This window comes from Delphinapterus leucas, chromosome 14, assembly GCF_059928025.1.
Source record: "Delphinapterus leucas isolate spDelLeu-1000000601 "Yukka" chromosome 14, BTC_Dleu_Yukka2, whole genome shotgun sequence".
In the NCBI taxonomy this organism is placed as follows: Eukaryota; Metazoa; Chordata; class Mammalia; order Artiodactyla; family Monodontidae; genus Delphinapterus; species Delphinapterus leucas.
Window position 1 is genome coordinate 24,344,971 of NC_143142.1, and position 26,421 is coordinate 24,371,391.

At 43.4% G+C, this 26,421-nt stretch overlaps 1 protein-coding gene across 1 annotated transcript in view; it reads left to right on the forward strand.

Moving 5' to 3' along the window:
* The window catches only part of SLC5A1 (solute carrier family 5 member 1), a 59,553-nt gene extending 34,407 nt beyond the window's left edge, over nucleotides 1–25,146 (forward strand). The window contains exons 8-15 of the mRNA XM_022550772.2: nucleotides 1,160–1,380; nucleotides 1,626–1,761; nucleotides 3,164–3,271; nucleotides 7,021–7,171; nucleotides 9,095–9,263; nucleotides 13,586–13,801; nucleotides 15,323–15,428; nucleotides 18,617–25,146. Coding sequence (XP_022406480.1) covers nucleotides 1,160–1,380; nucleotides 1,626–1,761; nucleotides 3,164–3,271; nucleotides 7,021–7,171; nucleotides 9,095–9,263; nucleotides 13,586–13,801; nucleotides 15,323–15,428; nucleotides 18,617–18,834 — 1,325 coding nt within the window. The 3' untranslated portion in view covers nucleotides 18,835–25,146. The remainder of the gene's footprint in view (nucleotides 1–1,159; nucleotides 1,381–1,625; nucleotides 1,762–3,163; nucleotides 3,272–7,020; nucleotides 7,172–9,094; nucleotides 9,264–13,585; nucleotides 13,802–15,322; nucleotides 15,429–18,616) is intronic.
* Nucleotides 25,147–26,421: the final 1,275 nt, after the last annotated feature.

The window sequence follows — 26,421 nt, forward strand, 5'->3', positions numbered from 1 at the left end:
ACAAATACTGTATGCTAACACATATATATGGAATAAAAAAAAATGGCTCTGATGAACCTAGGGGCAGGACAGGAATAAAGACACCGATTTAGAGAATGAACTTGAGAAGACTGTGGGGGTGGGGGTAGGGGAAGCTGGTACGAAGTGAGAGAGTGGCATGGACATATATACACTACCAAATGTAAAATAGATAGCTAGTGGGAAGCAGCTGCATAGCACAGGGAGATCAGCTGGGTGCTTTGTGACCACCTAGAGGGGTGAGATGGAGAGGGTGGGAGGGAGGCTCAAGAGGGAGGGGATATGGGGATATATGTATACATATAGCTGATTCACTTTGTTATATGCAGAAACTAACAAAACATTGTAAAGCAATTATACTCCAAAAAAGATGTTAAAAAAAAAAATCAGCCACTCTGTAATCCCCGTCCTCTCGGTTTTGAAATTTTATTTGTTTATGAAATCCTAAGGACAAGACTGGAAACCCTACAAATAGAGGTACTTGTTATGGGAGGACATAAAATGCCATTTTATTTTTAAGGGGGCCTATGCTCTCTGTGTGTCCTCTGAAGCTTCTTATCCTCTCTCTATGCTATGTTTTCCATGACCTTCCATTTGATTTTCCCCGGTGGTCCTCAGGGGTCTGGAGCAGAGGAAAGGAATGCCTTATTCTGCAGCACAGGGTCTGGAATGCCTTATTCCCACAGCCAAGAGGTGGCAGGGCTCCAGACTTCCTCACCCATTCTCTCCCATCCCACCACACTGCTGGGACTGGGGGCCTAGCCTGTGTCTGTGTCCAGAATCCCAAAGGCCACTGCTGATAGCAGGGGGTGAGGGGAAAAACAGAGTCTTTGAATCTGGTTCAAAAGCAAGGTCTTTCTTTTAATAATTCAAATACTTTCCCTTTGTAAAGAAGTTTATGGTTGGAGTACTTTCACAGGTTGTTGCTTTGGACCCTCACAGTAGCCCCCTGAGGGGGCTGGGCAGGGTTAATAATCCCATTCTATGGATGAGAAAGCTGAAGCCCAGAATGGGACAATGACTTGCCCAAGACCCCACAGTGAGGGCTCTGGCTGTGGGTTTCTCAGGCATCCACAGGAAGAAACTGCTATGAAGAGTTGAGAGTTTCATAATGTTGACTTATGTTACCACTGTTTTCCAGCTTTTCACGAAGTGGGAGGGTATGATGCCTTCATGACGAAATACATGAATGCCATTCCAACTGTGGTTTCTGATGGAAACACCACCATCAGGAAAGAATGCTACACCCCAAGGGCTGACTCCTTCCACATCTTCCGAGATCCTCTCAAGGGAGACCTGCCATGGCCTGGGCTCATCTTTGGGTTGTCCATCCTCGCCCTGTGGTACTGGTGCACAGATCAGGTACCCATGCTGGATGTGTGGGGAGGAGAGGGTCTTCCCTAGGGTGCTACAGAGACTCCTGTCTGCCTGTGGCTTGTGGGGCTGGGAAAGGTAGGGCAGGGCTCATGTGGTCTGAGGGGTGCTGAGCCTCGGTGACATCGGAGTGCCAGGCCAAAGACCCGGGATGGTGGGGGAAGCTGGGGTGGTTAGAGCCTGTTGCGGGGTCTCTTGCCTACACCCCTCCCTCACTGGGCTTTCCCTGGCAGGTCATTGTGCAGCGGTGCCTCTCGGCCAAAAACATGTCACACGTGAAGGCTGGCTGCATCATGTGTGGGTACCTGAAGCTGCTGCCCATGTTCCTCATGGTGATGCCAGGGATGATCAGCCGCATCCTATACACAGGTGATGCCTTCTGCTGGACTTGCTGGCCTCTCTCTTCCATTTTCCTGGCTCCAAGTCACTTCTAAAGTCCTGTAGATCCCTGTTTCTTTTTTTCTGCCCTCTTCTTTTCTTGCCAAGATTACGAAGCATTATTGTATCCCCCTGCCCCAGACAGCGAGCAACTTGAGGCCACAGAATGTGTGGAGTTGTGTTCCCTGGTTCTTTACATTGGCAATTATTTTTCCCCTTTTGCAAATTCTCTAAAGTCATGACATGCCTCCAACTATAGCTTCTTCTAGCTAATATTTACTTATTTTTTGCTCTGTCTTCTCCCCAACCCCCAGGCTATAGTAGTGTGTATGATGCCCTTAATGTCAAAGGACCGCAGCCAGTCTCTAACTGCCTGCTGCCCTGTTTCCTGGACCATTTCTGTGAAGGGGCCCCGAGCCCTGCACTTTGCTATCCAGGGTGTTAGATTCTTCCCTGGCCTGTTTGTGGCCTCTCCTACACTTCCGTTTGCTTGTGTTTTTCGGTCAGCCATCATAGGTCCAAACTGTTTCCTGGAATATAAAATAATGGCAAAAAGAGAGCACCACAGAGTGAAAGTTTGATAAGCACCTTCCAAAATGAAGACAAGACAGTCTGGGGGCACTTGTTGCCGTTGGCTACATGCTCCTAATAGTGCTTTCACCCTCCTATACTGGCTCACCTGTCATGAGAAAAATATATCTAACTGAAGATTTTAAAGTATAATGGATATAACACACAGACAAATATTTGAGGTGGTGCTGTGATGATTCGGTACTATATGGGGCAGCACTAAATGACCTACCTGTAGTAGGTACCTAATAAATGCATGTAGATCTGAATTCTATAGAAGTTTTTAGAACTTCCTCCATGTCTCTAGATCATGTCCCCTTCCCCTCCCAGGTTACTGCCTCTCTATTTCTAGCCCAGATTTTCCACATCTGGGAAGTTCTACCCCACATTCCTCCCACTGGGGAATTCCCTTAGTTGTCTAGATGTTCAACCCTACTTGCAAGAGCTGTTGAAAACAAACCTCAAAATTAGGAACTGCAAGTCACTGTGATCTTCAGGAGAAACAAGAACACAGTCAATGCTGAGCAGAGTAGCTAGCTAAAGTCTGAGGACCATGCCCTCTCCTTTCCTACGTAAGCATTTCTTTGCTTCTCCCTCATCTGCCTAGGAACTGTCTTTCCTCCCCAGGCAGAGCTTGGGAATGGTCAGGGCCAGCAGGGCAGGGGGATGGCATGGAAGGGCTTAGTGGGAGCTGTGCTCTTTGTGGAACCATTTCAGGGCCATGGGCAGGAACGTCCTATTTGAAGCCCTGTCTTAAGAAGGTGAATCTTGGAAATAGTTCCCGGATGTCTGCTTGCTGACATGACTTTTCATCTCTCCTCAGAAAAAATTGCCTGCACTGTCCCCTCGGAGTGTGAGAAATATTGCGGCACCAAGGTTGGCTGTACCAACATGGCCTACCCGACCTTGGTGGTGGAGCTCATGCCCAATGGTGAGAGTTGTCCCTGCTGGCAGGGTCTTTCTTGGGAGGCTGATTGGGCTTGGGCTCTATCTACGTAGTGGTCTGTGGGCCTTCTGGGGCAAAGCCGTTTCTGAGCCTGGGGTGCTAGTAGGGAAAGCCTCATTCCGGGCATCCTCAGTTTTTGAGCAGGTCTTGCCTTAGTAGGGAGGAGACATCTGGCTTGGTTGGGCTCCATGAGTCCTGGCACTTGTCCATCAGTCAGGCATGGAAAGGAGATAATCTGAAAACATGTTAGGGAAAAACACGACTTTTTCATGCTCACCTAGAAAGTCTTTCGATGCTCTCCAACAGACATTAACATGAGGCTTGAACTAAATGGAGTTTTACCTGGAGAATGAATTGACTTCCAAGCTGTTCCAAAGAAAAACATGGAGAGAAAGGCAAAGAGCAATTTTAGCTCTAGAATGAGGAAGTTCAAGGCAGTAGGTAGATTGGATACAAGGGGGTTTCTCATTATACAGAATGTGGTGTCCTAAGAAAGTGAATACTTAGAGTCCAGAATAGTTAGTTTTGGGATAGACCTGTATGGTTACTGTTCATCTTCATGTTGAAGAAAAATCTAATTCTGGCTTAAGGGATGGAAATCTCATTAGGTTAGGGGTCCCAGGAGACAAAAAATTCAAAGGTATTGATCAGGAAAATTTAGAATAAACATAAAATTTTATTACTGAAAGGAAACATGGAGATCATCTAGTCAAACCTGTTCATTTTACAGTTGGGGAAATTGAGGCCTACAGAGAGAAAGTGACTTTTCCAAGGCCACACAGTAACTCAGCGTCTGGCATGGTTAACTCAGCTGAAGACTAGAATTTAGGAATTTGGATTTTTTTTTTTAAACCACAGACTGGATAGATGACCTTGGGCAAACGCTTTGCATTCAACTTCTGTAAAAATGGGAGTAATAGTTAACTATTCCACTGAGCTGGGTTGCTTATTAATTAAGGTTGCAATTAACAAGAATCATGGCTCTTTTAGAGTTCTGGCTGGGATTCTGGCCTCTATGGCGTGTTTATGCTATTTCCTTAGACTGGCAGATCCTGGGTGAGGACTGTAGCTCTGAATACTGTGCTAGAGTGGATTGTGCATGACAGAAAGCTGTGTGGCACATAGGACACCAAAATGCTGCTTTTGCATGTACCATTGTTGTTCCTCACTTTTGGCTGGAATCTGGCTTCTGTAAACACCAGATTCCCCAATGACCTCTCCATGCTAGATCAAACAGATATTTTCCATTGGTCCCTCAGTAGCATTCAGCATTATTGATCACTCATCTTTTTTGAGTTATTCCCTTCTCTTGGATTCCATAACACTATCCTCTTCTGTTTGTCTTCCCCCCCCGCCCCCCGCCCCCATCCTTTCCAGCTGTTCCTTTTTGTCTCATTTACAGATTCAGCCTCCTTCACTCAGCTAGTAAATATTCCCCCACCAATCCATCACCAAATTCTGTCCATTTTACCTCCTAAGTATCTCTTATATTCATCTACCTCCTTGTCTTGTTATCTCCATCACTCTACTCTGGTATACCGTTACTTGTTGCCTGGACTGCTCTAAAATTATGTTAAACAAATATTTGTTGTGTGAATAAATGAACGTGAGTCTGAGAATAGTATCATACAGAGGGAAGAAAACTCTATCCCAGCTGAGCAATTAACTGGTAAAGTAACTCCGAGCAAATGGCAGAACTAAGACTTGAAGCCATACCTACTAACTCCTTGAAATGGATCTTTGTTTTATTAATTGAAAAATGAGACAGTTGGATGAGATGGTCTTTATAACTCCTACTATAGCTCCAATAGTCTGTAGTCTACATGATAGACACTCAAGTGGGACCATTAAAAAAAATGTCCCAACAAATGGCAAAATAATCAGAATAGGCAACCTTTATTTTTCTTCTTGTGAGGCTGTAGTTGAAAACACAGCTATTTATTTACAGATACAATACCTAGAAGGTGACAGAACAATGTTCCAAAAAGATCTCAAGAAGCAGGAATGTTGACTCAAAGCTAACCAGCTGAAGTTTAGTAGAGATATATGTCAAGTTCTATTATACAGGGATAGTACAAGAAACTGAAGATGTTTAGCTTGGAGAAGAGAGAGTTCAAGAGAATATGAGTTGTCTTTGAATATGTGAAAGATGGAAAAGTGGATGAAGAGTAATACCGCTTCTGATGGGTGGCTGAGGCTATCAACAGGCAGATATCTGCCTAGTTAGGACTGTCCAAGAGGGAGCAGACTCCTGTTGCTGCAGGGTTTAGGCAGAAGAAAAGTTGTGGAAAGGATTTGTGTATCAGATGGGTGGTAGGCCTAGGTGACCTCTAAGGTTACCTTTACTTCTGGGATTGTACGCTCAATAGTGGGCCCTCAGCATGGCCTGGCCTCCTAGCCTCAGTAGGGACAACCTCGTGCTCTCCTTGGTTAGTATTTCACAGAGATGTGAAACTATCACCACAGTCAATTTTAGACAATTTTCGTCACGCCCCAAAGAAATCTTGTACCCGTTAGCAATCACTCTATGTTTCATCCTAGCCACCCCACAGCCCTAGGCAACCACGAATCCACTTTTTGTCTCTATGGATTTGCTTAGTCTGGACATTTCATATAAATGGAATCATACAATATTTGTCCTTTTGTGTCTGGCTTCTTTCACTTAGCATAATGTTTTCAAGGTTCATCCATGTTGTAGGCATGTACTAGTATTTCATTCCTTTTTTAAAAATGATATTCCACTGGATGGATATACCACATTTTGTTTATCCATTTATCAGTTGATGGACCCTGTGTTGTTTCTGCTTTTTGGCTATTATAAATAATACTGTTATGAACACCCATGTACAGGTTTTTGTACAAACCTATGTTTTTATTTCTCTTGGGTAGATGCCTAAGAGTGGAATTGTTGGGTCATATGTTAACTCTATGTTTAACTATTTGAGTAAATATTTACCACAGTGGTGGTACCATTTTACATTACTGCCAGCAATGTATGAGGTTCCTATTTCTCCACTTCATTACCCATGCTTGTTATTATCTGTCTTTTTAAAAATTATAGCCCCTCCAGGGGGTGCAAAGAAGTATTTTATTGTGATTTTGATTTGAATTTCCCTGATGCTTAACAACTTTTCATGTGATTATTAGCCACTTTATCTTCTTTGGAAAAGTGTCTATGTAGGTCCTTTGCCCATTTTAAATTAGGTTATTTGTCTTTTTATTATACAGTTGTAGGAATTTTTTATATATTCTGTATAATAGACCCTTATTAGATATATGCAAATATTTTCTCCCATTCTATGGGCTGTCTTTTCACTTTCTTGAAACCTTGTCTTTTGAATCCTAGTTTAACTATTTCTTCATTATCATTAATCTTTTGAGTGAGAGACCTTGTAAAAGTCTGCTCAGATGGAAACACGTACACACACACACACACACACACACACACACACCACCATCACCACCACCACCATCACCGCCACCACCATCAATCACCCAACTGCAAAGCATTTACCTCATGTGTATTTTGTCCCTAGCTCTTTGTTGACTGCTGTGGGCTTACAATGTATTTTTAAGCTACAGTCCATTCCTTAAAGTTCTAATTTTTCTGGAGAGATAAATCAGAGAATATGGTGTGGTGTAAGAAGCCAAAAAACTTTCTAAGTCTTCACACTTTCCAAGCACAAAAGAGCTGAGGTTCTCCATGTACCACTCAGAACCTCCCTTTCTTTCAGGACTTCGAGGCCTGATGCTGTCAGTCATGTTGGCCTCTCTCATGAGCTCCCTGACCTCCATCTTCAACAGCGCCAGCACCCTCTTCACTATGGACATCTACACCAAGATCCGGAAGAGAGCATCTGAGAAAGAGCTCATGATTGCAGGAAGGTAAGTTCAGCTCCCCCTGTCATGCACCATAGAAAGCTTGAATGATCAGAGAGTTTCCCTCAAGCTGGGGAAGATTGGTACATGCTGGGTAGAATGGGAGTAACCTCTGTGGCAAGTTATATTTGCTTTCAGTGGCATTTAACTTTAAATTAGAGATCATCAAACAATGTCCTTCTGAAGCAGGAAATGACATCAGAGATCATTTAATCTAACCTCAGTTTATCAATAAACAAGATGAGGCTTGTCCTGCCCAAATCAGGAAGCAGAGGCAGGACTGGAACCCGTGGCCAACTGAGTCCTTGTCCAAGGCCCTTTATGCTGTCCCACACTTTCTTTCTCAGCCCTCCACACTGCAGCTCTCCTCACTGGGCTTCTTTTAGGCCCAGGTGCCTCCAGTACCTTGACCCTTTGCTGTAACATTTTTCAGGACCATTGTGAGGATTTGGTGATATTATGCTTGTGAACATGCTTTGTAAAGTCTAAAATACCAGGCTATGTGCGCGCTTGTAATGGGCACAACAGGATACTGAATGCAGTAAGCATTAATCCGTGGGTGAGGTGTGCCCATTATCCCGATTATCATGGAGCAGATGCTCTGGATAGAGGATTAGCAGAAGCTCTGCTGTGTCTCTCCATGGGGCTAAGGCAGGCCAACCTCCTCAGGGGAGGTGGAAAAAGTCCCTGGGATGTCTGTCAAGGGAAAGGTTCCCAGGGAATGCTGCCACCTCATAAATCTCATGAGCAAGATTAGGGCAAAGGAAGGAAAGGAAAATGGCAGGCCACTTTCAGGAGATGAGACACCTGGCACTCAGGGGAGGTCTGACCACTGGGCCAGAGTCCACCACTCTGCTTCACTGGAAGCAGCACGGTTACCCTGACAGGGTTTTCCTTAGAAAGAAGTTTACTGGTGTTTTTCTGCTATTTATAAGGCTCAAGATGCAACATGGGAAGAAAACCATTTTGTTGCTTTGCTCAGGGCTGGACCTCTTGGCCCTGAGATTATGTTGGGGCTCATATTTTTTTTGTGCATCCAATGACTGCTGCCCAGGGGTTTGTCCCTGTCCTAGATGAACTTACAGTTACATGAAACAATTCCAGACTTTGCTGTGGCACCTGTAAGAGCAATCAAGGGCTCAGAGAAGGGAGAGATGAGTGCACCATGCAGTAGCTGAGGAAAGCTCCTGGGGGAGCTGCATCCAAAATAGTGGATAAGAGTTGGGTAAATGGGAGGCAGTGGGAAGGGCATTTTAGAGGGAGAAATATGTGAGTGAAAACACTGCCCCGCAAAGGTTAGCTTAAGACTCTTGCCTTAAATTCAGGTAGGAGAGATAAGAGAATCGCAGCCTTCCTTCTATTTAAATCCAGACGTTATAAGGAACCCTCCAGTCTGTTCAGGACTTGAAGTGAAACTCAAAAGGAGGAAAGCTAGAGAATTCCCCGTTGGTCCAGTGGTTAGGACTCTGTGCTCTCGCTGCCAAGGGCGCAGGTTCAATCCCTGGTTGGGGAACTAAGATCTGCAAGCCACGTGGCGTGGCCAAAGGAAAAAAAAGGAGAGCTGGCTCCAAGGTCCATACCTCTGTTCCTATACTCCACTGCCTCTCAAAGTGGGATTCTCTCCTGGTGGTTACTGGGTCTACTTTACTGTTGAAAATCAAGTGCATTTTACTTACAGGTGAAGAAGATTTTCCTGAAGAAGCAGAATACAGAAGAAAAGAGTCTCAGTGAATTTGCTAATTATTTTTCCTTGCTGTGGTCATATAAAACTTTATATCTATCTATCTATTTTTATGTGTACATCTATATTTGCTAGTTATACAGACACACACACACACACACACACACACATATATATATATACAGTGATATATATTTATTCATGTGGAGGCATTTATTGACACCCTATTGTGGGGGCTTTGATTTCAGGTTGTTCATGCTGGTGCTGATTGGCATCAGCATTGCCTGGGTCCCCATTGTGCAGTCAGCACAAAGTGGGCAGCTCTTTGATTACATCCAGTCCATCACCAGTTACTTGGGACCACCCATTGCAGCTGTCTTCCTGCTTGCTATTTTCTGCAAGAGAGTCAATGAGCAGGTAGGTATCATACATGTCTAGAAAAATCATTCTGGAACAGAAATTCCCATCTGGATTTGTATATTCTCTGGGAGGGATTCTATTTCCCAGAGATCTTAAGCAGGAATGAATGTGCTGCTGAGGGTTTATATGGAAAAGCCTCCAGGGACCATGGGACTCTCCTGGGTTCACATTCTCTCGGACTTCCCTCTTCTCTTTGCTGCAGGTTCCAAATTAATTCCCAACTAATGATGTATGTTTTCCATCCACTCTTGGTGATTTTGACCCAACTGCATGGCACTCCCTGGGAAGTTTGTAGCCCCTGGGTGAGCAGCTCCAGAGGAAGTTCTAGCACAGGCTACCTCCTTGGTTCGGCAGTGAGCTAGATTTTCCAGCCAGCACTTTTCAGGGCCCAGTGAAGGACCAAGTAGTGATACTCAAGCAGGATAGGGATGAGGGACTGTCAGGAATCTCACCTGTTGAGAGAGTTTGTGTGTGTGGATAATGGAAGACTCAGCTGGAAAGGCAGGTTAAGGTTAGACTAGGCATGGTCCTTTTGAAAGCCAGGCTGAAGAATTTGGGCCATCAGTGGGGCAACGTTGCAGATTTTGAAGCACCACGAAAAGGATGCCTTTGGATTAGACTTCTGACTGGGATGTTGCTCAGTGTCTCTGTATCCAACCATCTCTATGCCTGGGAAGGATTGGGAAGGGGTATGGGTGTTGACTATGTAGCTGACTGTCTGAAACAATATAAACAGTGATGTATTTTTGGTTAGACAACCCCTTTCTCTCAATAGGACAGAGACAGATATATATCAGGGAAACACTTCACTGCAGTGACCCAGAGTTGAGGTGTGTGAATCACAACACGTGTCTCTCTTCCTTTGTCACTTGTCATTAGGAACATAGTCCAGATTTGCTGGGAACACAAAACTGGGTGCATGGATAAGTGGCCTTGAGAGATCAGAATTAAACCTGCAAGTGATCTTGGCAAGTTAGGGAAATTGGCACACATCTTGGAATACGTTTCAATAGGGATTGACAGAAACTGGTTCACTGGGAGATTTCTAAAATTCAGGTAAGGAAAGTGTGGCTAGAAGCCCAGCTGGGTATTGCAGTGGGCCACAAGCAGACTCAGTTCAGCAATGGACCAGAGCTTTCAAAAAGTAAGGCTAGGGACTTCCCTGGTGGTCCAGCAGTTAAGACTCCAAGCTCCCAATGCAGGGGGCGCAGGTTCGACCCCTGGTCAGTGAACTAGATCCCGCGTGCCGCAACTAAGACCCAGCACAGCCAAATAAATAAATAAATAAATATTTTTAAAAAAAGTAAGGCTAAGAATTGGAATAGATTGTCATGGTTCTCAACTGGGAGTAATTTTTCCCTTTCCCAGGGGATATTTGGTGATGTCTTGGAACATTTTTTTTTGTATCTGTGAAAATTTAAAAATTACATTTCATATTTTAAAATTTTGGTCAAACAGAAATTGCTTTGATACCCCAAATCCAGATTATTACCTACATTTCAAAATTCCTTAAGGAAAGGTTCAGTTTATCCTACTATTTTGATTTCCTTGGTAGGAGATATAGCTATATATCTTTATGTCCATGTCTATGACACTCTGAAAGGAATAAACACATTTTGTTAGCATTGTTCTCCTTCATTTGGCAGTTATTTACAACCACTCTTCAACTAACTTCAGAAGTATTCCAAGTTATTAAAGGGAGTGCTTTCTGGGTATGTAAACACCCAATAACTACTGTATTGGGAACATTTCTTTTAAAGGTGCACTAAATTCATCTCTTTAATTAGGAAATGAGATGACTAATTTTCACATCATAAATGCAACATTCTCTTATTTCATTATTTTTTTAAAAAATTTATTTATTTAATTTATTTTTGGCTGTGTTGGGTCTTCATTGCTGCACGTGGGTTTTCTCTAGTTGCAGCGAGTGGGGACTACTCTTTGTTGTGGTGCACAGGTTTCTCATTGTGGTGGCTTCTCTTGTTGCAGAGCATGGGCTCTAGGCACGCGGGCTTCAGTAGTTGTGGCTCGCAGGCTCAGTAGTTGTGGCTCACAGGCTTTAGAGTGCAGGCTCAGTAGTTGTGGCGCACGGGTTTAGTTGCTCCGCGGCATGTGGGATCTTCCCGGACCAGGGCTTGAACACGTGTCCCCTGCATTGACAGGCAGATTCTTAACCACTGGACTACCAGGGAAGCCCTTATTTCATTATTTTGGAACATTTTTTTTCTTGGCCACGCCGTGCTGCTTGTGGGATTTTTAAAGTTCCCTGATCAGGGATCAAACTAGGGCCCTCTGCAGTGAGAGCATGGAATCCTAACCACTGCATGGCCAGGGAATTCCCATTTGGGAACACTTGTGATTGTTATGATTTGGAGAATGTTACTGGTACCTAGTGGGTAGAGACCAACATTCTACAATGCACAAGATACCCTCCTACCCCGCTTCCCCCAACAAAAAATTATCCAGCCCAAATGTCACAGTGCTGAGGGTGAGAAGCCCTGGCCCAGAGTCTCTGGAGAGTAGCACACAGAGACTGCAAAGTGATTCTCAGGACTCGTCTCACACTCTGTTTGCTGAGGGGTGACCAAGTCTTGAGGAAAATTTCAAAGGATCCCAGATTTTTCTTTCTTTTTTTTTTTTAAATAAATTTTAAGCTACACTAACTTTTTTTTTTTTACTTTTAATTAATTAATTTATTTAGGCTGTTGCTGCATTTTAGTTGCAGCACGTGGGATCTTCGTTGCGGCACGCAAACTTGTAATTGCGGCATGCATGTGGGATCTAGTTCCCCCACTAGGGATCGAACCCAGGCCCCCTGCATTGGGAGCATGGATTCCTACCCACTGGACCGCCAAGGAAGTCCCCCAGATTTTTCAAGAGCCTTTTGAGAATAGAGACTAAAGGAATAAGAGCAGACTAATTGCCAAAAGAAAAGGAAAACCTAAGCGAGTTTTATCAATACTATTCACACAAACTAAAGTTAAGAAATAAATTTTTTACTGAAAAAGTGTATGAGGGACAAACGGAACATCTTTTTCTTCTTCCTTATTCATTTATTCATCCAGCAGACACTTCCAGATGCCAGCATAGGGCTAGGCATTAGCAACACACAGGGAATGAATCCTGGTTCCTTCTCTGGGCAAGCTCCCAGTTCAGATGGGGAGACAGGAGCGAATGCATGATTACACGGCAGTGTGGTCGGTGCTGGTATGGAGGTGGGTCCACAGTGCTGCAGCCACAGCAAGGAGGATGCACCCACCCAGTTCTGTCTAGGCAGAAGGAGAGGAGACCTTCCAGCTAGGGCAAGATTCCCAGGAAGGGATGAACCTGTGCCCTCCTAGGTAGAGAGAATGACCTGTGCAAAGAGACAGGACATGAACATACACGACACGTTTAAAGAATAGCTGGTAATTTAGCACACCTGTAATATACAGTGTCGGGGTACAGATGGCTAGCAAAGGAGCTGTTCAGACCAACACTTGACAAAATCACGAAGGCTCCTTTTGGCCACCCTTCTATGTGCTCACTCTGCTTTGTCATTGGTCCTCTTAAAATATGACCTGTAGACTCAGACCTTGTCCTCTAGGTGAGAACTGACTGAAAGGAAGGAAAGAAGGAAGGAAGAAAGGAAGGAAAGGAGGGAGGAAGGAAGAGAGGGAGGGAGGGAGGAAAGAAAGGTTTTTTTTAAAAACCTGAAAAATTGTCCCCCAATGTTACTAGTCTCTTAAGGGCTTTCCATAATTCTAATATGTAAACCCAAAATTTAATGTAAAGACACACAGTATAATTTTATGTTCTCAAATTAAAAACAGTGACTTTGGATCTATAAAAGGGGGTGATGGAAAATTCCTTTCTCCTCTGTCCCCAAAAGACCCAATTTCTTTTTCCATGTCTTCAAGGAATACAAATTACTTCACAAGTAATTGCTGTACATCTGAATGTGCCTAAATCTGGAGGCTGATGGTAAAAGTAGCTGCAGGTAGAGAAATTCAAATTATTTTTAAAGTTAAAGGGAATTAAGGCCTTTGGAATTAAGGCCTTAGGTTGCTATTCTAACCAGTTATTAGACACTTTACTCCATTATCTTGTGAATCCTTGTTTTATGACTTACATAAAATCACATTACTGAAACGTGGTAAACGCAACGACTGAAGGCCTGATGTAACATTCCTAACCGTATTCTGAACTCCACTGTTTCCGTTTTAGACAGCCTGGAGCTCTCATTTCTCTCACTGTTATTCTTTTGCCTCTGTCCCCACAGTGAATGTGCAGCTGTTTTCTGTATACAGTGTTTCTTAACCCAGGTTTTTCTTTCACAGGGAGCCTTTTGGGGACTGATCATTGGATTTGTGATTGGGGTGTCCCGTATGATTGCTGAGTTTGCCTATGGAACTGGGAGCTGCATGGAGCCCAGCAACTGTCCCACAGTTATCTGTGGTGTACACTACTTGTACTTTGCCATCATCCTCTTTGTCATTTCTCTCATCATCATCCTGGCTGTCTCCCTCTTCACCAAGCCCATTCCAGATGTGCATGTGAGTATCCATCTGGGAGACCTGTCCTGCCCTGGTTTCATGTTCATGCTGCAACACCCATCTTGGTTGCCTTTGGCTCAATCAGACGTCACCAACTCACATGACTAAAATAGGCCATCCTTGCTTTTGGTGTCATGTAGAAGGATACAGGACAGAAAACACGGTTTCCCAGTAGAGCAGTGTTAAGAGTGTGTCTTCAGCAGGAGTCCTCACAGCAGGCCTCATTTCACTCCAGAGGCTATTCTCTGGATCCTGCTCCCCAAGTGACAGCTCGGTACAAGGGAATGAGATCACATGGGCAGGCACAGGGGTCACCCTGGCTTGGATGCTTATGTCCCAGATAGCAACACATATTTCTTGTAACAGTCTCCTGGTCATAGCTTCCAGGGGTCCCAGCAAGGGACATACCTGGTTATAAAAATCACCACGTTGAGGGAAATCTGAAGTATGATTTACCCTTTATTTTTTCCCAATTAAGCCTCCAAACAGTTGCCCATAGAATTTAAGAAATTTCAAATAGTATCAAAGTCTAATTGATTCAAGACTTTAAAAATTGCAAGTACTCTTCTTTAACTCTAGATGTCACCCTTGGTTTAGGGTATGTTCGCAGCCCTCCCAATGCAGATGAAGATTACCAATTATGGGTCATTTTTACCATAAGCAATATAGTCTGATAACCCAGCACAGGTGACATTCTATCCTTTTCAGTTTTCCAAGGAGCAGAGCTAGAGAGTTAACCCAAGATCGCATTTGTCTGTAGAGAAAGAGAAAGGGTTTTGTTTATCCCTTTCTGGTGTGTGGACAAATACAGGGGCTTACGGAATCCCTGAGAGACCTTCAGTCTCACTGCCAAATTTTCAAAACTGTGACCAACCTTAATATCAAACAAATATTGCTTTTATAGCAGCAGAACCGCCATCATGGTTAGTGGCCAAATCTGTCACAGGCTCACTTTACGTTGTACTAATTGCTTCTTGATGTCTCAGTTTTTGAAAGTATTGTAGCCCCAAACACATTTAATTCCATGCTTCCTCTTGAAGTAAAGTAGTTTCTGGTTTTATGTCAATAGAAACTGCACCTCCAGCTGTTCCCTGTTCTAAATGGCTTATGAGTCTACAATTCTCCCCCCATAATATAGTACAGAAAACCTGATCTTACACTGCTGGTCTAGATAAATGGGTGTCTAGCCTTGTTTCCCAGCACAAGTGCTAAATGGAACAAATTCACTTATCATATGTAACAAGAGATCATTCATTCAAAACATTTCTATGTTCAAGGCAGTCTCATAGCCTCTGAATATGCACATGCATAGGGGCTGGTGTGCACGTGTGTAAGATTTATATCCACATTCCCAACATATTTAGAGATAGTGCTGTGGATGGGAACTGTTATCTGTGTTCTTGATGGTATTGAGAGCCACATTCCTTTTCCTTTCTTGATGTACATCTCTTTGTTCTCTCAACTTCTTGGCCCAAGACACTGTTTGGATCTTTCTGCTAACCTGTTCTGCTTTCTCCACAGCTCTACCGCCTGTGCTGGAGCCTGCGTAACAGCAAAGAGGAGCGTATTGACCTGGATGCAGAAGAGGAGGACATTCAAGAAACCTCAGAGGAGACCATTGAAATAGGTGATTTGTGGCTCAGAGCCTATTCCCAAGCCCTAAAGAGTTACTCCTCCAACAGCAAGACCACCTTACTGAAGCTTTCACTAAGTGCCTCATCAAAGTTCAGATCTTTCTACTAGAGGGGAGTGAGGAGTGGGGTGTGGGGTGAGATGGATAAGTGGGTTTTGAGCAGTTTACTCAAGGTCTGGTCAAGGGGAGGAAGGGGATACCAAATCGTCCCAGCTCTTCAGTCCCTGGTTTTTAGTGCTCAGTGAGTAAGCGTGGGTGAGATACATGCCACCCTGACTTGGTTTGGGGCTTGGCTAGGGACAAGGGAAGGCTCAGGGCTCTTCCGACATAGCCTGTGAGCTGAAAGAAGTTGGAACCAAAGCTATGGTCAGTTCTAGTGATATCCGGGGGATGGGATAGAGGCTCGTAGGGTCCTGTGTCTTACCAGCTTACCACATCATATTTAAAAAATCAAATTTCCCTGGAAGTCCAGTAAGATAATGCTTAGGCAATGCCAAGAGACTTATCCTGATCATGGAGCAATGCTTTCCTCAACTTCTGTGTTGCAGCTTTTCCTCCCTAGATGGGAGGGGTGCACACGTGGAGGATGGTTGTGGTGATGTGCGGTGTGCAGAGGTGTGGTAGCACAAGGTCATATGTGTTTTACCTGGTACTGGGCTGGAGGTCTCATCACTCCATCTGAAGGGGAGCATGGATGCTGCACAACAAGGTCTGAATCTGGCCATCAGGAAACTCATAGAACTAGCTCTGGAAAGGGCCCTAGAGATTGTTTGGTCTTATCACCTCATTTTACAGACATGGAAATTGAGGCCCAGGAAGGGAGAGGCTTTGCCTATGGTCCCAGCTCTGATGTAGTCTGCTCTGAGATCTCTAAAGACCTCTCAGTTCTGAAATGTAACTCTGCAAGTGCTGGAAGGAACCTAGAGCCATAGGCAGCTGGCCATGGTATTGAAAAAGGCTGCCCCTTCCTGCTTCCTTGGGACAGGCAGGTGTGAACATGCCCCCTACTTCTCCCACCCCTTAAAATGTCTCCACATTGAGTGAGAATATCAGATTTGAAAGGAACATGGATGAGGCATATTTTGCATGTTTTAATGTGGAAGAAGAGATTAGCTCTGCACCACAGGGAAGGCTTAAGACAGATGGGTGGAAAGAACTCTTCCAATTTAACTTGAAGTATGGAGGCAGGATAGTGCAGAAACTGTGTGGTATTTGGATTTGGGGAGAACTGAGGTTGAATCCTGAATTCTCTACTTACTACCCTGGGCAAGAGATTCCATTTTTCTAAAGGTCAAGTTCCTCACAAAAGTATTCTAAATGATAGGCTACACTTCATAGCACTGTTGGAAACATTGAATAAGATAATCCTCCACTATAAGAATTGGCTATAGTTATCACCGTCATTACTGATACTTAAGGAAGAGTTTTCTAACTGTGTTTGTCTGGAAAGGGGTGGGCAGCAAGTATGCATCTAACAGGGATGCCATAGAGGAGACTCCTACACTGACTAGAGAACTGGCTTAGTGACTTCTGAGGTTCCTGGCAGCACTTGAATTCTGTTGTTTCTTGAACTCATGGTGAAATCAGACTGAACACTCTGCCCTATTAAAGTTCAAAAAATGAAGATCTCTTGAGGGCTTTTGCAGGCAATAGGTGTGACCCTCAACATTCTCTGAGAAATGGCAGCATGAGGAAACTTGCAGCTGCATCATCATCATCCCCATCATCCCCACCAGCACCACTGTCATCATGACTGATATTGATATGATCATAACATATTTTAATTATGAATACTTTAGTCTAGTAATACATTTTAGCACTGCATCATACTTATAAGGCATATAATGCAAGTATAAGTCTTCCAATTTTACAGATGAGGAAAATGAGACATAAAGACTTTCTCAAGGCCACCCAACTTTTTATTGACCCAGATAACCAGGCATTTCTCACTTGGGCTGGTTAGTGAGCCCGACTCCTTGCTAATCCCTCCCCATTCTCCTATTTTGGTAGAGTTTACTGAAATGGAGGAGTACAAGGAGGTTTGTCTATCTTTTTTATGTGTGTGAGAGAAAAGAGAGGGAATGGAAGGGGACTAACACTTCCTAACCCCTACTACACACTGGGCACTCTCTCAGGAAATCTTATTAATGAAGAAGGTGTTATTTATCCAACTTTACGTATACTTGAATATGAGAGGTGAATTAAGAAGGCCATAAAGTGGATTGACATATATACACTAATATGTATAAAATGGATAACTAATAAGAACCTGCTGTATAAAAAAATAAATAAAATAAAATTCAAAAAAGCAAAAAAAAAAGAAGGCCATAAAGCTGGGTTTTGGTTCCAGTTCTGACACATGTATGTGCTTGACCACTGAGGCTCTTTCCAATTCAGTAAGTCTGTGATTCTTGGAACTGGGAGAGTGGAGAGCAGTGGTCCCTGACCATGGTGCTGAAAACACAGTGGGCTTGATTTTGTATCTAGTGAGTCACAAACCTGAGGTTCTAACCCAGGTCTGCCTACTTCTAATGCCACACCTGGGCTCAGCAGACAGAATTAGTTCCCTTGGTGGGCATCCACTTTGAATGGCAAGGTCAGTTGAATGGTTCAACTCAGCAGTATCAGATCTTAAGCCCTGGAAGTGTTGATCACTGCTGCCTTGTAGCAGGGACTATTCAGACCAATCCTTACCACATGGCTGGATCTGTTGTGAAGCCCTGGAGTTTCCAGGTGTAGCCAGTGCACTCCTGAGTCATGCCAATCTCATTGCTTTTCAGTGATGTAGCAAACAGACGTGAGTTTCTGTGTTTGGGAGGTGGGTTTTCCATGTTCTTCATACGTCACAGTCCCCAGCCAATTGTTAACATTTCTCTCTCATAAACTATTATTTCCTGTTTGATTCTGACTGTTCTAAATCAAAATGTATTTACATTGGGCCCAACAGAGATAAAACGTAGGCAAGCTGATCATAAGGATGTAGAATCCATCTATTAACATCATCTTATAATTATGTTTATACAAACATAAATTTGTACCATTTTCATTCCTGCAAACAAGAAAACTGGGAAATGTCTGCAAAATGGCAGATGTTTCATGGAATGGCATCTCCCCTGGAAACCTTTTCTGGTGCCTCCTGCTTCTGTATCCAACAATCCTTTTATGCTTTTCCCTTGACACAGAAGTTCCTGAGGAGAAAAAAGGATGCTTCAGGCGGGCCTATGACCTGTTTTGTGGTCTGGACCAGCAGAAGGGCCCCAAAATGACAAAGGAAGAGGAGGCAGCCATGAAGCTGAAGATGACAGACACCTCGGAGAAGCCTTTGTGGAGGACGATAGTGAACATCAATGGCATTATCCTCCTGACCGTGGCCGTTTTCTGTCATGGGTATTTTGCCTGAGTCCTGCCTTCTGCTGCAGGCTGTGCTTGTGAAGGCTGGGATCTTTATTCTGTCTCCTTTTAATCCCGTTCTGCAGTGTTGAAGGGACACGAGCTAGTTTTAAAGTTTGCCCAGTTGATAAATGTGTACATTTGTAATTACAGGCTAGCTAGAGAAAAATTGCTGTTTTGCTGTTAACTTATGTATTTGAGGCCAGTGTGATACAATCATCTGTACATATCGGAGCTGCAGAAGGAAATTCCACTCAGTCTGATGTCTAGGAAAAGGCAGTCTGATGTCTAGGAAAAGGCAGACTAAGGTGATGTCTGATGCAAGTTTGTCTCAGGTAGATTCAGCACGTCAACATTGTTTGTGACCCTTGAATATTATTTTAAGAGTTGTGGTCTCCCTGGTTCCTACCACTTTCCCTATCTAACTTCCCCCTTCATTTTTTTTTTTAAAAGAAAAATCTCCCCACCTCCTCATGATATCCCTGTCAAGGTTTTCCTGGCACAGGAAAGATCAATCTGATAAACTGATGAACACGTTGAAGCTGAGGATGTGAACTTGATGGGGTCCCTGTCCTGGGTGTTTGCTCTTTGAAGGAGGGGCCTGGACATGGCAGTACTAACGCCAAAGGGAGGGACCTAGGCTCCAGCCTCAGGCCAGCGGGGAAAGCAGATAATTCCGAGTCAAGGGGATTTTCTGGTTTTCTTAAAAGTGTCCATTGTCAGTTCTTTGTGTTGAGATTTCATTCATTTTAGCATTTCCTGTGCCTGGACTGTCTTAGCCACTCAGTAATGTTTGTGGACTGAATGAATGATGTGGGTATTTGTTAATAAATGCTTGCTTTATTTTTGGTTAACCTTATGGCTGCACAGAGTACACACTCTGGTGACTATAATGAATTGGGGTGCATTTTTCAGAGGCTCCTCTTCCTCATGGTGCTGATATTGACATACAGGCTTAGTAACTGACTCAGTGTCACAAAATAGAGCACATATGCCTCTTGGGGGCATCTGTCATCTCAAAGCAGCCACACTCTCCTGAAACACTGAAACTTTTAGCCAGAGATCCTCCTCCCTGTGAGTTCATGTGACCACAGCTCTTCTTTTCTTAGGTGTCTTGATTGGTGGTCATCCATTGACCAAGTTTGGGGTGGGTGGTCTCTGTTCCAGGTGGTAGCACTCAACACTTTTATTTCTTGTTTTACCTGTTTCCTAGGGAGAAATGTTTTAAATTAAAATTAAATTTAATTAATTTATTTCTTTTAGTTCCACCTGTGGAATCTTAATCATATTGTAATATAATCCTGTGGAAGTCATGATGTTAGTATTGACTGATTTCAGGCTAGCTTAGAAAAGAGCTGAGAGTGGTTCCTTGGGTATAAAAATGGTTCAACAGGTAAAGAATGGCTACTTCTTGTGAAAGGAAAAGAAAATATTTGATGTGCCCTCATATTCCCCTTAAGCTAGGCAGAAAACAAGGAAAAGTGGAGAATTTCACATGGCTAGTATTACTCAGAGTACTCAGTTTTGTGGGGAGTTTGTGATATTTTTGAGCTTTGAGAGGATAAAGGGAGAGAATTGAAAGCTAGTGGATGGAGCATCATAAAGTATCTAGATTGTCCTAGATTCTGTTTCTGACCTTGTCAATGATTCGCTATATATATGGTGGTAAATTATTTTGTCTCAACTCTGTATTTTTCTCTTTGAAAAATGGGGACCTTGGTGCTCATAGCATCTACCTACCTCCTCTGGGTGTGACGAGGTTACTTTGAAAAGAGGATGAGCGATACATACATGAAAGATGCCTAGCAGATGTAATATTAAGCTGCATTTAGTCCTGTACATTAAAATTTATTACTTTGGTAAAAAATAAAAACATTAAAAAACCATAACATCCTGATTTCCTGTTTTCTAGAGATTCTAGACAAATACTGACCTTGTCTGTGGTGAGCATTTGTTGGTACAAGATATGGATTAGGAAGCAGGAGCCAGGACAGTTGAGAATAGAATCTAACAACTTGAACAGTTTAACAACAAGTAGCAAAGTTTGGAGATGATTTCCACTTGAAAACCACTAGTAAACATGAGGTGAGTAACTACCTTCAATGCACAATGTCCCATTAGAACAGACTGAACCACTTGGGTAACCAGGGCCCAGTAAGTGATAAACTATACTAGAATAATTTCAGGGATGCAGGAAAGAGCTATTTGTTTCCTCAGATGGAAGGTGTGTGTTATGGTGCAGAGTGATTGCTCATTAATGCTAGTTTTTAGAACTGAAAAACCATGCACTGTCAGGAATAAAGCTTCTTTAAGTATGGATGACCATTTTAAAAGGAATCTCTCAAAATGAGAAGATAAAGCTCCTTCTTTGCAGAGTGACGTTGGTCCTGGGGCCTTTGACATACCTGGGAGCATTTCTTACTTCCATATAACTGAGTCAGGCATTGGTGTATACGTGAAAAAATTTCTACCTCTGAAACTCACTAGAATCCACTTTTTCCTAGTACTGAAATCACCATTTCCTAAAAGATATGCTACAGCTTGTTCTGCTTCACGAAGGCAAACCTTGGGAGAAAAACATGTGTGTACTTAGTTGCAGGAGAGAGGTTTTTTTAACATTACCCCAAACTCAGCCCGAAGAGTACTTCTTCTAAACTCCAAGTTGGATTTCGGTGAACCAAGTTGTTTGAATGAGATGCCATTGCATTGATGGGTTGGTGGGGATGGAATTAGGGAGATGTGGGTGAGGTTAATGGGGCAGCATTATTTGACTAGCTCTGGAGGATTCAGGTGAGTGTTGTTCAGTCCCCGAGTTCCACATTGCATCCCTGACCCAGCCAGCTTTTTCTGTCAGAGGAGCTTCTGCTCTTCTATGAGGGCTCTTCCAAGACTCCCAGGACATGGATAATGATGCTTTCTGATTCTAGGGCACCCCCAGCTTGAGAGAAGTTGGTCCTTGAGTGGACCTGCATTCCTAGATCACACTCAAAGGCCAAATTGTCAAACTAAACACTACATATTTCAGATTGGAGAAAATTCAAATTAGAATGCTGGTGCTTCACTTTATTTTCTGATAGTCCAGGAGTCAAGGTGCCTGAGTCCTGGGAGCAGCAGATGCTTTCTCATTAGCTCTTTGTTGAAAACCTCTGTGATCCAGCCACCCAAAGGCGCTGCCCCACCTGCCTTCCCTCACCCTCAGGCCCTATATATTCAGTTTGTAATTCTATTTCCTTTTGCTGCATGACATCCACTTTAGATTATTTTTTCCACAGGAACCCATGACTTGGAAATCCATAAGATGCATAACTAACTTTATCTGTGCTATAAGCTTAATTGTGTTCTCTTCTCCCACGCATTCATTTGTTAAAGTCTAACCCCCCCAGCACCTCAGAATGTGACTGTATTTGGATATAGGCTCCCTAAAATGGTAATTAAGTTAAAATGAGATTACTAGGGTGGGACCTAATCCAATATGACTGATGTTTTTATAAGAGGAGATCAGGATGCAGGTACACACAGAGGGAAGACCATGGGAAGACACAGGGAGAAGACTGCCCATGTATAAGCCAAGGAGAGGCCTCAGAAGAAACCAGCCCTGCTGACACCTTGGCCTTGGACTTCCAGCCTGCAGAACTGTGAGAAAATAAATTTTTGCTGTTTAAGCCACCCAGTCTGTGGTACTTCGTTATGGCAGCCCTAGCAAACTAATATAATCTGTAAGGGGATTAGATCCTGTTCTGCATTTTCTTAGATTCTGTATTTGTCAGTTTGATAGGCATTTATCACAGGGTCAAGTATATTAACTATATTTTCCTATTTTCTGTACTTTGATTCTCTGGCATTTGGAGGCCTTGCAGACTGGGGAGAGATGGCAAAGTGCTTGTTCAGGATCACATCTGTCATAAACTGACCAACCAATCATGTCTATACACCAGTCACCTCCTTATCTAACTCTCACACACCAAGGCAATATTTCCTCTGTCCTAAATCATCCCAGGGCCAGGTACTTGGCAATTAAAGACCACCTCAATAGCCCAAAGCGCACCAGAATTACTCAAACCGGCCAATCCTAAGTTGTTTACCTGCCCTGCCTTGCCTTTCCTGCAGAAACCCCAATAAAGTCTGTGGCCTAGGCCTTCCTCTTGCTCCTTTCTGCGTTCTGACTGACAGTGGTGCTTCCCCCTGTGGCCCTGCATGGCATGCAGTGCCCTCCTCTTTGGGATCTGTGACTATAATAAACTTCTGCCTTTCAAGCCTGGTTCTCTTCTCTTGTGGCTGCACCGACTTCACCATACCATACCCCACACCTACATTATTAGAACAGATCCACTTCTCCTAGCTGTCTCAAAGGTCTATAGGGCACCATCAGACAGACTCTTGATCAGGAATTGCATTTCCATTTCCTTACAAGACTATCTGTCTTCTTCTCAACCTTCCTTCTTCTTACCTTCTCTTATTCTTCACCCTCTCTTCTTCTCTCTCTGTCTCCATTCGTGTCTCCTCAATAGTCGTTCACCTGGTCCAGCCATCTTGCAGACTCCATTTTTTTCTACTCAGTGAACCCAACACCACTTTTCATCACTTTCTGACCCCTCTTGAAGCCAGGAACACACCTATGGCCCCACAAAGCTAGGTTGATTCAACTTGCTTCAGCAAGGGAGACAATCAAGCAGAAGTGCAGCTTCTCACCAAATAGAGGAAGAGATAGAGTTACCATGGGATTTGGAGGAAGTGTGGAGTTTAGGGAAAATTTAGGTGAGACTGTGTTTGGCTCAAAGTAAAACAGAGAGAGTGTGTAAAGGGGTTAATATACAGGCTGGTCTAAGAAACAGACCCAGGGTTCCTGTTATCTTGGAAATTCAAAGTTAAATGTGGAATATTATGTCTGAAGACCCCTATCTGAAGCTCTGTGCCTGGGTTGGAAAGCGAGGCTGTTTCTCTGTTAGTGACCTGTGTGACTCAGAGCCATCAGGCAAGAGTGAGCTATTTCATTCTCACTGATATCATTTCAAATAGCCAAGCTTCTCAGTCTATGATTTTAGAGAACAAGTTTTCACACCATGTCCACGATGTTAGTTAGCACAAGCTGTTTTTACAGGCTTACATTCCTTGTCTCTCATTCTCACACCACAACTCTGACTGCTCCAGGGCCAGGGTCCTGACTTCTGAGTTCCAGTTTGTTAATATTGTACTATACTATCTACCCAAAGATATTGAAAAGGGAAATTTAACTTGTTGAAACAGAATACTTGGAAGATGGGCTAAATAGCAGAATGGACAGAACTGACCTTAGTGGATGGAAATATGAAGCCCATGAATTATCCTAAAACGTACTAAAAAGAGGTAAAGTGATAGAAACTGTGAAATAAAATTCAGAAGACATGGACCCAGGAAGGCCAACATTCATCTCTTTGACGTTCCAGAAAGAGAGTAGGCAGAACATGAAGTGAGGAAGTAATAAAAAAAATAGCAAGCAGTTGGTAGGTAGACTATTCAAAGAATTCCTGCGAATCAACGAGGAAAAGATAGCAGGAAACTATTAGGGAGAAAAGGACAAAGAATTTAAAAAGTCTTCAAAGAAAAAGAAATCAGGAAGAGATCATAAAAACGATGATGTCTGCAATACGGTGGAGTAGGCCACTCCAAACTCTCATCCTCCAATAGAAACATTGAAAAATGAGCAGAATGGGGACATATGTATATGTATAACTGATTCACTTTGTTATAAAGCAGTAACTAACACACCATTGTGAAGCAATTATATTCCAGTAAAGATGTTTAAAAAAAAAGAAAGAAAAATGAGCAGAAACTGTCAGAACCAATTTTGTGAGAATTATGGAAAATGATTTATAAAAGTTTATAGCGACCAAACAAGCATGGAATCAAGAAAAAGTCACTACAAAATGGTAGGAAGATTTTGTGGCAATCTTACTGCCCTTCCCTTACCCTCTCGCTGTGTGGTGGCAGTTTTAAAGCAGCACCAGTCATAAATTGGCACCAGTTTTAAAGTAGGGGTAGCTCATGTCCCCAGTGTGGAACCATTTCCCTAGTTCCAGAGGGAGCAGAGCAGACCACATTCACAAATTACTGTGTATGCCTCTTCTAACCTGTCTGGGAGGCTACCTGAAGGGCTGACACTAGGTGCAGCTCTGTTTTACCTAACTCTGAACTCAGACTGGAAAATCTTGAAAACACTGCAAGCCAAACTTGCAAAGACTCTTGTGTTGTCAAAACACAACAGACTGCCTAAGGCAAAATCTGGGGAAAGTGTCTCTGGGAAATTAAGACATCCAAAAACAACCATATATAATGGGGAATTTAGAAAGCCATATTTATGACCAGGGTAAGACACATGCTTAGAAAAGACCTGAGAAGACCCTAAGCTTTCACCTTGGTCAGATTCAGTGCAAGCCTGGCTAGGAGTTGAAGGAGGTCCCCAGCACAGTCAACTTTAAAAGACTGGGAGAGCTTCTGTCACTCAAGGAAATCTCTATCAAAACAGTAGCTGAGGGCTTCCCTGGTGGCGCAGTGGTTGAGAGTCTGCCTGCCGATGCTAGGGGACACGGGTTCATGCCCCGGTCCGGGAAGATCCCACATGCCGCGGAGCGGCTGGGCCCGTGAGCCATGGCCACTGAACCTGCGCGTCTGGAGCCTGTGCTCCGCAATGGGAGAGGCCACAACAGTGAGAGGCCCGCGTACCACACACAAAACAAAACAAAACAAAACTGGGCAGAACCGTTTTTGCTCTAGTGTCAGAATATTTCATTGTTTCATTAGTTAAGAGCTAGATATAGTCGTTGACTTGTGTTTTGCTGCAGTGTTGTTCAAACAACAAAAACTTCTCTTTCAACTCTAGGCTCACAGAGTCTCAGTCAACAAGATATTTCCTTCATGAGAGTGTCATGGGGAAACAAGATGGATACTGAAAATAGGAGATTTATGCACTTAACTTTCATTTACCCTGAAACATGTGCTCAAAGTATTAAAATGGCTTCGGGACTATCTTTATTGTTCCAGCTATACTTTTTCTTTATTTTTCCAACTGAGCTGGTATAGTTTAATTTTCATAAGTTAGTATGCATGAGGTGCTACACCAAAGTATCTGGTTCATGAAAGCCTGCTTGAACTATTACCACACATCTCCTCCTACAACCAACCCACTGCCCCAATTTTCCTTTCCTGATTCTGTGCCCTGGCATCGTGTATTCATTTGGGCCCTGCCTTAGATTTGCCAGTCTCAGGTCTAAGCCACTATTTTATCCTGACCTCCCATGTGTATGATACACTGGGTTCCAAATGCCACTCTGCGTACCAAACACATAGCTGGGCCAGTCACCATTACCCCATCCCATTCACTACATCATTAGGTGCTCACACCAAATACTGAGGATTCTGTTTTCTTTGCTCTAGCTGTGTTTCTGGGTCTGTGCTTGAATCTACAATGGAAATAAAAGGATATCCTTACATGGCAGTGACAAGGCTAACACTAAGGATGCTAATGGCAGGTTGGGGTGAGATCAGCAGAAGTAGCGTGACTGAGCCAAACATGCAATGGACTCACCAGTGGTTGTGCAAATGGCAGTGATAGCCAAGAGGA